Source organism: Hylaeus anthracinus, unplaced genomic scaffold, assembly GCF_026225885.1.
Source record: "Hylaeus anthracinus isolate JK02 unplaced genomic scaffold, UHH_iyHylAnth1.0_haploid 11981, whole genome shotgun sequence".
NCBI lineage: Eukaryota > Metazoa > Arthropoda > Insecta > Hymenoptera > Colletidae > Hylaeus > Hylaeus anthracinus.
In genome coordinates this window covers 3,947,321-3,958,269 of record NW_026534329.1, presented here as the reverse complement: position 1 = coordinate 3,958,269, position 10,949 = coordinate 3,947,321, and the positions used below count along the sequence as shown (strand labels likewise).

At 45.2% G+C, this 10,949-nt stretch overlaps 1 protein-coding gene across 1 annotated transcript in view; it reads right to left on the bottom strand.

Moving 5' to 3' along the window:
• Window positions 1–1,165: 1,165 nt before the first annotated feature.
• The window catches only part of LOC128885528 (RNA-binding protein MEX3B), a 288,649-nt gene continuing 278,865 nt past the window's right edge, over window positions 1,166–10,949 (bottom strand). Inside the window, exon 3 of the mRNA XM_054139616.1 lies at window positions 1,166–10,287. Coding sequence (XP_053995591.1) covers window positions 9,302–10,287 — 986 coding nt within the window. The 3' untranslated portion in view covers window positions 1,166–9,301. The remainder of the gene's footprint in view (window positions 10,288–10,949) is intronic.

Sequence of the window (10,949 nt, the reverse complement as noted above, 5' to 3'; positions counted from 1 at the left end):
GGCGCACGGGCGAATTAGGGATTATCGAACTCTGCTCGGTCGAGTTCGTCTCCTACCGCGTGAAATTTATGTTATTAATTTATTTCTTGGGTACTTATACGGCCACGAATTGGTCGATATTCAAGCTGTTAAAATTCCACTTTCCTCGGTGAACTTTACAGAGACTCTTTTTCTTGGGTCACGTTAGACAGCAGACAGCCAATGAGCACTACTCTGCGCCGTTAAAAGTCGCCAGTACGCCCTCGCAAGGTATCGTGGATCAACAACTGGAAGTCCAAAGCGTGGAAACGGTCCACCGACGTGTGTTCTGTGTGATTTGTCGAAATGTGTCAGACCATGTCGCATCGTACCGATATATGGAACCACATTCGACGCGGTCGGTTCCGCGGTGATCGTAAAATATCGGCACCGAATGAAATTGAATCGTTCTCGACGCGACGCGAACGCTACGCCGTCTGTGGCTTTAATATCGGTTTCGTTTACGAGTCTTCAGCGACCGTGCGACGATATTATCGTTATTACGAGAGACGATGCCGTGCAAGAAAACGCGAAAGAGAGAGAAAAAACAAGGTTAAAATTGCAACCGAGTATCTTTTCGGGCTTACTCTGGCGAGAAACAATTAATAAAAACAATAATTAATTTTCCAATATACTTTTAATATAATTCATCATAATTTTTGTTTCTTTCGTTATGCGTGTTGCTCGATAAAAAAATAAGACTTCGTTCGTATAGAGAGATATATATATATATAAAACAACGAAAATAGATTAAATAACAATACAATAATGCGGTACGCTACGGTGAGATATTTCATAAAAATATATATATATATATATATTTACCATTTACATAATTTACTTATATAATAACTCTCTCGAAAAAGCGCATAAACAACTTAAAATGAAAAATAAAAAATCGAGTGGAAAGACACTTGGAGAGAAAAAGAACAACGCCGCAAGTTTTGAGTGCTAGTCTGTGTCTGACACATCGTCGACCGCTACCACTGAATCGGTCTCAGCGTTAAGTGAAAAAGGGGCCGAATGGTCAGACAACATCGGTGGCTCGCGTCTCGCGGCAGGAAATTATGCTACCAGCGACGATACCAAACATTTCGTCTGGACTGTAGACTCTAGATCATCGATACAGGAAGCTGCGGCTTCAGGGTTGGGCAGTACTTTCGATCGCTTTAACGAGTCTTATGTTTTTAATTTCTAATCTTCCAGAGCTAGCGTCTAATAATTTTGTTAATCGTTACCGTGTTCCTAAATTTACTAGAAAGTCCTTGTCCCATGCGCGAAAAGTCACAAACCACAGTGGCGCAGGTCAAATTGCTTAAAATATTTATCAGTGCACATTTACGCGACCCATACATGAAAATTCATTGGAAACATTCCTTAACCCTTTGCACTCCGAATTTTCTGATTCCAGTACAATTTTGTCGAGTCTCGCTCGACATAGGATCGCAAAGGATTAAAGCGAGGAAAACGTACACCACCGTGGCTTTCAACCTTCTCCCATGGATCAGGACAACTTCGGATCCTTGTCACTTCCCAGAATGCGTCACGTTCTGCCCAACGCTGGAACGAGGTATTCGAAACGCGAACAACTGATGATACAAACTACATAAACGGGCAACGTAAACTAGAAATCGATGTTCGTCGATAAACGAGTATAGACATTTTGATTTACGTATGGCACTGCAAATCTCGTCTTCCTTCCGGTTCAACCTCGAAATGCTACTCGCGTCGCGTCGATAGCGAGCCAACGACGAGCACGCTCGAAGAACGACGATGCGAATGATGATTACGCGATATGACGACCTAGCGCGTGATCCTGTGCAACGGAAGAACAGGGTTCACGGTTGTCGCGACTGTTCCCGGTACTTTCGATAGGTGGTTTACGTGACTGGACCCGTGCTCCGTGTTCGTCGCGACCAGAACGATGGGAACCGAGGAAACAACGAGGATAGCGACGACGTTGACGAGGATAAAGGAGACCCAGCGACGAGGATGACTCTGTCGCGATTAGATTGTCGGAACCTCGGCCAAAGTGAAGGCTGCGTAAATCGGTTAAGTGGTTATCTAGCAGAGTCGTCCCAAAGTCTAGCGGAGGTTCTCGACAAAGCTTGCCGCGTTCCCACGCCTGCCTCCTCGCCGCCGAAACAGGTAGCCAGAGACGAGCAAACTTTAACGCAAAAGACTCGCGAATAGGTGCACCTTGCAGCAACTTATTCGCAACGATCTACCGAGCTATTCGAGTAAGTTTCTATAAATATAATCTCATTTCGGAGTTCAGATTGCCATTTTCATCGAACAAGTAACGAATAGAATCATCTCGAAATTTGGTATCAGTTTGAACAATAAGGTAAACGCGATCTTTGACGATCCCTCGAGACCACAAAAACGCGTACTTTATTCTTCAATACCCTGCGCGAACAGAGAAGAATATGGTCTTCCTTGTTTCTACTTTGCTCAGAATATACCACCAGGGTCAAGCTCCTCGTTGGTCTTCAGAGTGATCAGGTAAGATAAATGTAATTATCCAATTCTCTTGCCTGATTTGTTCCGAAGTCCAAAATAAGACGTTTCTTTGTTCCTGAATCCGATACAATTCTTCCGTATTTTGTTCGTTACTTGACATTTTTATCTAGATAAGAAGTTTGCCTGTCTCTGTCAGGGACCGCCAGGAGTATCGTCTTCCGGAATTGCGTATCCGGTGGAAGGGAAGATCGCGTAACGTTGAACGATCTGCGCGCGCGATCGAGAAGGCTGTTCGCGAGCTTATCCGCGAGCTGTTCGTCGATACCGCGAGTAGTCTTAAGTAAGGATAATCCAAAGCGTCCGGCAGACGCTCCAGTGACGCGAGTTTCGAATTCATCGAGCTTCGAACGCCCCTCTCGAAGGCAGCTTCGAAGGTAGCCGCGGCTAATGGATATTAGTCGAGAAGCTGAGGATTTGGCAAGTCAAAGAATCGACTCGGGAGAACTTTTCCACCTGGCCAGGTAGCTTTGATGCTCCTGTCTCCAGTTTACTTGAGAAATTTACGTTTGAGATTCGGTATGCAGCGTTTGACAAGTGGAACTTCGACCCTGAATGTTACCCGGTCTCGTGCGTTCCTGAAGAAATTTCAGAGATTTCAGAGAAAGCACACCAAACGTCAGACTACGATAGCATTCGATGAGAGTAGCTTAACATCCGGTGGCCGGGGTCTGTTTTCCTCTGCCAAGACCATTCTTTCACTTGCCAGATTCTAAACGCTTCCAAAGTTCGCGGTTGCACTTTCTCCGTTCTTCATTCACACACACACACACACCCCTAGGCGTTTTGTTCGATTCCCGAGACGCGCTCCGAGTTCTGGCAATCTCAACCCAACTCCTTTCCTTCCATTTCGATTTCTCCACACCTGTTCCCCATCTCGCCAGGGGAAACCTCGTCCCGTTTTCGTTTTCTACGTTCACGACCCCGCGGAAAGACACTTTCGCGCGTGGACGCGAGCGTGAAGACACCCCTCAGCGTTTTACTTTCTGTCTGTGTCCCGCGTGCGATGATTAACTCTTTGCAGCGCGGTGGCTGGCTCTCTTCGCCACCTAGAAGATGTCCATTCGAGCGTAGTTGTCAGCGACCACTTAGCAAGAGCACGCAGTCGCGTGTCTCGTCACTTTCGTTTCTTTCGATCGTCTTCGGGCGCGAAAGGTCACGAAACAACTCTGTCTCTTGTACCGCAAAGAGTTAAGTAGCCCCATAGTAGAGGATTATCAGAAATTAATCCACGAGTTTGGCCAACCGTCTCTCCCTCCGATCGTCTCGATGAAAGAGACGATAGAGCAAACCCGTGGGTAAGTCTTGGACGAATCTCGAACCGAATTATAAGGACCCTTTTAAGTCGAACCTAAGTTCGTTTCACCGCCAGCCTGCAACCCGTGTGTCGCGCGTGACGTTTCCTTTCCGATTAATTCCGTCAAAAAATTGAAGAAAAAAAAAAACGCAACGAGAGCGAAAACTCCCCTCTTCGCCTCCTAATTTCTTGATTTCCCCTCCAACCCCGTCTCGGTCGTCCCACCCCTGATCTCGAATGGCGAGAATCAGATCAGACTTATACGCGCCGATTCGCGTTTTTCTCGGTTTTCTTTGCTTGTCTCTCTATCTTCCTCTTTTTTTTGTTTCATTTTTCTGTTGTTGTTGCTGTTATTGTTGTTGTTCTGTTTAATTATAATCCGCGCGGCGGCATCATCGTATATCGGAACGTAGATGCTAAAGAGAATACCTATAAATATAGTTTATATGTATATATATATATAGAATATAATATAATATAATAATATAATATAATAATAATATAATAATATATATAATATAATATAATAATATAATATAATATAATATATATGTTTATGTCATCACCGTACCTTTTACGCATCTTTTTTTTCTCTCTCTCTAATTTATACTTAACATAGAAAAAATATAGAATTTACTTTGCCTCGAACTTAAATATAATAAACCTCTCTCTCTTTCTCTCTCGAGCGTCGATTATATATATATATATATGATTTTTTTTTTTATTTGTTTGTGTAAGTGTATGTATGAAGGTGTTTGTCCGGGTGCGTGTGAATTATACGTGCGCGATTTGCGTGTACATGTATGCGTGTATGTGTACGTCGTACACGTTGGATTGCGTTCGCGCGTGTCTGCTTTCAATGTTTGAGCCCGCGTATAATATGCATGTACGTGTGTGCGTGTGTATGTTTTGCGTACCTTCGCATAAATATTACGTATTCGCACGTGTGTGTGCAAGTATGTGTTCTGTGTGCGTGTACGTGTGTCCGAGATGAGTGATGCTTCAATATAGTAACAAATAATATATTATATATATATATTAATATACACTCGTGCGCAATCGTAGCGCGATTCTCATGCATATGTGTGACGTTTGGGTGTGAGCGTGTGGTTTATATCATGTTTTTCCATTCATTTTCTAGCCCGCGTGCGCACGCGCGCTATCAGTGAAAATTAAACGTATGCATGCGTTGCGAGAGACTGTCCGTCTGTCCGTGTACGTGTATCAACGACGAGTCGTGTGTGTAATACCAGTCCTGGTTGATCGGTTAGGTTAGTCTTTGCTCCGTAAGAGCGCGTTTACGACAAGAAGGAAGAGTTTTCACTTTTTTTTTCTTTTTCATTTTCATTTTCTCTTTTCCGAACGAAGAGAACGACACGAGGGGGGAACGAGGGTTGCCGTGGGGGAGGGATCGTCACGGGGCCTGGGGTGGAGCGAGGGGGATCGGAAACGTTCGAAACGAAACACACGGCGAACGAAGAGACACCTAAAACGAAATAATTAAAAATAAAAATATATATATATATATGAACAAAATAAAAATATCGTTAAAAAATATATACGAACGAAGGGGGTGAGCCTGGCTGAGAAACTACCGAGACACCTGTTATACAGAGCTGCGGCTCGAACGATCGAAAAAATATCTTTCTTTACCCATCATCACCGTCAACGCTAGACGACGCTTATAATATATATATATGTATATATATATTATATATATATATATATTCATGTATAATATGTATTAATAATACACCTCGACTTGTTCGGAGCTGCGACTTGAGCATATCTTCGTTTAAAAATGGCAACGATTGACAAGAAGTTTCGACGATTCAAAGAAACGAAACAAAGAGGAGGAAGTTAGTTAGAAGAAATACGAAGAAAAATAGAGGGCGAGTAAAATACGTACATATATATGTATATAAAAAAAAAAATATATATATATATATAGGAAACCGAACTCGAAAATCGAAGTTAGCATAAATATAAAAAAAAAAAAAAAAATGAGCTTCCAGGGACCGTGGAACGTGGACGGTCCATTCGGCTCCTGCTTAACGGCTACTAGTGTAGTTTCCTTCCTCGGCTTTTTCCATTCCTTTAGGATCCAAACACAACCAAACGAGCCCCTAATCGCGTTGGTCGTTGCGCTCGAGGGCGACGAGGATCGTTTGCATCCAGCTTTCTCTCCCTTTCGGTAACGAGAAGTTTGCGATTTGTTTCTTTCCTTTCTTTTTTTTTCTTTTTTTTTTTTTAAAGAAAAGAACAAGAAAAAAAGAAATAAAAATAAAACGGTAAACGGAACACAGAAGAACATAGAGACACGTACCAAGCCACCCTCTCGTTCGAGTTGCGGGACGAGTATCATGGTATGAAACGAACGACACCGGTGTCTCGAAATTCACGAGTCTCGTCCGGATAGGACGTGTCCGCGAGGAAGGACGAGAGGAAAGGGGACACCGAACGCGAAGGGACAAAAAGAAATTTAAAAATAAAAAAAAAAAAGAAATCAAACACCATGGTCGTCCTTCCTCCACCGACGCGCGACGTCCGTTTGTCGAGAGGGCGCGGTAGGGGTGACACGTATATAGCGTCCGACATACAATATATCTATGCGAGATATTAATAATGCAATATAATAGAATATAATTACGACTCTTCAAAGAAAAGCTAAATGTACGGGTCGTCGATCCCTACGTGAATGATACATCGTTTTAGTCCTTCTTTGAAAGAGCTTTGTTTCTTTCTTTTTTCTTTTTTTTCATCTTTCCGTCACTCGACTATTACTAGAGCTCGAAGAATATACAACACTTCACGGGAGATAGTCGGCCGTGCCCGATCGCGGGTGCGGGATATACACGGCCGACCCAGCTCTGTTCTCTATCCCTTGTTCTCGTTCTTTCAGCCGGGTTTGGGAGGCCGGTTCACGCGTTCCCGCGATGCGCCGTCTTCAAAAAACGTTTTGTTTCCCTTTTTAAGCGCCGTTTTTTTTTTCTGTTTTTTCTCTTCGTTTTTTTTTTCTCTTTTTAATATATAATTCTTATAATAATTTCATTTGTCTCCGGGCGTGTGTTTGCCTTTGTTCGTGTTCGTGTGTGTACGTACGTGTTCGCGTGCGTGTGTATCTGTGTGTGTATGTGTGAGCGCGCAGCCGTCCCCGACCACCCGTCGTCCCGTCGACGAAACGCGCGAAAAATACAAAATCTAAATCTCCTCGATAAAATATCATATCCATCTTACTCGTCGTCAGACTTTTTCCTGACACCATATATAATATATATATATATTTATTTATTTATTTATTTATTTATGTTTATATTTATATATATAATATATATATATTATTAATATTATTATTATTTCAATTGCTATGTCGCTTATATAAAGGTAAGATAATACTCTAGTAGCGAGGGAGGCTGGGTGGAACGGGCACGCCGTTGTTCTTTTTTTTTTCATCTTCTTTTATAATACTATCGTCTAAGTGGTTTTCGCGGCGGATCGAGGAACACGTGACCTCTCTCGCCCGTGTTACTTTTTTTTTATTTTTTTTTTTTTTTACTTTTATTCTCTTCTCTCGTGTGAAGTGTGGCTGTACGATGAGATCGGCTGTCCGCCTGTGGCGTGTGTAAAAATGCATATGTATGGGTGTGTGAGAACGTGTTCGTAAGTTGCGTCCGTGTGGGTATAATTAATTATTTCGGTAATCGTTCGCTGCGGTTATGCGCGACAAGCTCGCAGGTCTCGGAAGTCCTTGATATCCGTTGCATCCGTCGACGGTGTCGCTTCCCACGTGGGATATTCTCATTTTCCATGCGAGGTAAAAAAGTAACCAGAGAATCGCAGACCTTCCGACGCTGGTCCAAGACGATCAACGCAAAAAATTATCTCGTTTCGCTCTGACATTGGCGGAGATGTAACCGAGGCTACGTCGACGGATGCACACTCGACATTCCTCCGTTTCGCTTTCGTCACCTGTACTGCTTTCCAGGTTCGAAATTGTTTGATTGATTATCACCGAACGCGTTCCACGATCACGTGACCTAACCTAGAAACGAGTTCAGCCGCGAAGACTGTAAATAGGAAAAATGTATCGAGCGATCTTACTGCCGATCCTCAGGGTCTTATTTTCTCGCGAATGTTGAGAATAGTCGCCGGTTTTCCCTCGTCTTTCGAATCTTCTCGGCGTCACTCGATGCGGATCAGCTGTTCACACGTCGTCATCTTTCCGTCAACGGTCACGTGGTCGCGGGAACCGCGCGAGAGCCTAGCGATCGAGAGAGCGAATCGACTCGTCTCTATCGTGCGCTCATCGTAAAAATCGTAATTTTCATTAATCGTTCAGCGCGATAAATGGGACGTTACGATGATTGGTACGTTTTTTTTTTTTCTTTCTAAATAAAAATATAGAGCTCGTAGAAATTTCATTTATCAGTGTTTCTAAGCACCTTTGATATAGTATTTCATAATGTTGCATGGAGTACTGGGCGTAATCGAAAATTACGACTATCGATTGCAGCACGACGTCGATACGGCGCGGCGAGAAGGACAGAATTCAAAGATACTGAAAACATTACGATAGCTTAAAATCTTACGGATTGTCAATAGTATATAAATGAAACAAATACAAGGAACGAGAGCGTTGGCTAAACAAGTTCGTCGTGAAAAATTCGATAAATTCGTCCGTTTCACTAATCGGGCTGCCTTCGACGAGAAAGGAATTTGTCAGCATAAAATACGAAAATATATCGCGAATGCAACCAACGAATGGAATGTTACGAAACGTCATATCGCGATCGATATAGCCCCAAACTTGATCCAATCCTTCGACGAACAGTCGCCTCTGGTCGAACATTTTCCACGGGGCGGTCTCGAAGGCAACCATGAACGGCCAAGTAAAACGTAGTCCTTCTCCCGTGGTACCATGATCGGTCGGTTAGCGGTCCGTCACGCGACGAGCTCCGACACACCATTTCGGACGATGGTTGAACCCTGCGAGCCCGGTCTCTACGTATTCGAGGGATAAAATATGAAAACGATGACAATGAATGAGCGAGCTATGTTTCTCTCTCTCTCTCGTTCTATATATCTCGTAGAACCTAAAAGCTGACTTCGTTGTATCCGGTCGGCGGGAACGACGCGACAAGGACCGTATAATATCGGGGCATTCCCGGCGCGTAAGAAGAGGTTATTGGCAGCAGTGGAATTGAGACATTGTGCGCGTTCGCTCCCCCGACGTCGCCGTGGAATTACGCGCGCCAAAACGCGCCGGGGGACGCGAGCTGTATACGGAAAAATTCGGGATGGGCGTTTTCTTTATCTCCGGCGCCGTCGTTCCTGGATGAGCCGGCGACGTTGAAGAGCTGATCTCGATGGCGACGATCGGTATTATATAGCCGCTGTGCACCAGGCGCCACGGCGCAAGGGAGCCTCTGCAGGATCTCTCGTCTCTCCGTAACGGGTGTTGGGTGTTTAAGAGAAGATACGAAGCGCCTGCAATACGGGCGTGGAGCAGACCGGGCAGCTGGGATCGGAGCTCTCGCAGACTCGGTTGCCGCAGTCCAGGCAGAAGTGATTGTGTCCGCACGGTACCAGGGCGGCGGTGACCTCCTTGTCGCCGCACACAACGCATTCCCGTCGTCCTCCGCCCAACAGGGAGTCCGTGGGTGACGCTGGACTCGTTGACGCCGGTGGCGATGGCCTCGAGGGAAGCGCGACGCCGGGGAACGACCAGATCGAGGACGCCGACGCTGCCTGCGACTCGAACGACGGCGATTCGCCAAGACCCTCGTCCCTTTCCATTCCGGCGCCCCAGATCGCCACGATCTCGTTCAGACCGGCCGCTCCGGAACTGCTCGACGAGCTGCTGCAACTTCCGCTGCTGGAGAACGCTCCGCTCGATCCGTTCGAGCCGTTCGAGCCGTTCGAGAATGGCGGATCGATGCAACCAAGGATCGAGCTCAATCCACCGCGGTACAACGCGCTGAGCAACTCGGACTCGTCCGCGCTGGGCCCTGTGCCGGTTCTCAGAGCGATGTGGGCCTCGATCTCGCGTCTTGCCGCCTCCACGCTCTCCGGCAGGCCCGTAACCTCGAACACGGGCTCCTTGTCCCGACTGGGCGTCACTATGTAGGTGTGCGTCTGATGCTGGATTCTCTTGATGGTGGCCCCTTTGGGACCTACGACCAGACCGACCACTCTGTACGGGACTCGTACCTGAATCGTCACGTGACCCGGAACGGAAGCTGGGGGACCCGGAGGCGCGCCCAGCAGCGCCCCCAGCGAGCTCTTGCGCGACGCGCGGATCTGAGAGAAGTGCTCAGCGGCTGAGAGGATCTCGCGTTTCGCGCGGGCCACGTCCTCCTTGCGGCCTGTTACCACGAACACAGGCTCCTCGCCGCGCACCGGCGTCTTGATGTAAGTGTTGGTCTTTGCTCGCAGAGCCTTGATTTTGCAACCTGCAATCAAAAGAAGAACCAGTTAGACGCGAGTTTCTCGGAACCTAGAAATATAGGGTACGCGTAACCTTCGGCGAATTCGCGCGCGCCGTTGCTGTAGACCTGCGGACAGTCCTTGGCAAATTTTAATCGAAATGAAAATAAGGAATGACTGGACGAAATTATTTATTTCGGGTACGGTTACTTGAAATCAAAAATGATACCGATTTATTTGAAATGATATCGGGTTGTCTGGAAAGTCATATGTCGATTTTTGGTAAGTGATAGAGGTCTGACTATTCATCGGAATGGATGGAAACAAATAACATGTGTTATTTTAACAGGTGGAAAGGTTGTGGAGCAAAATGGTACCTATGTAACTCGATAAATATACAGTCAGCTCCATAAATATACAAACAAATTTTTGATTTAGTATATATACAAGTGACATAAAGAGTACGAATATTTATGAGACTGGCTGTATATAAACATTCAAATGTGTCCTTGAATTTTTCTTAAAAATTGGCACGAACTTTCTGGACAACCCAATAGTATGTCAAACAACGAATTATTTAAAACTGAACTTTTCACTTTGCTTGGAGTCAGAGTTTTTCGCTGTAAACTTCATGCATAGTGTGAGATTTTTAATGTCGTCGCATAAGAAAATAATCGTACATGTTTGC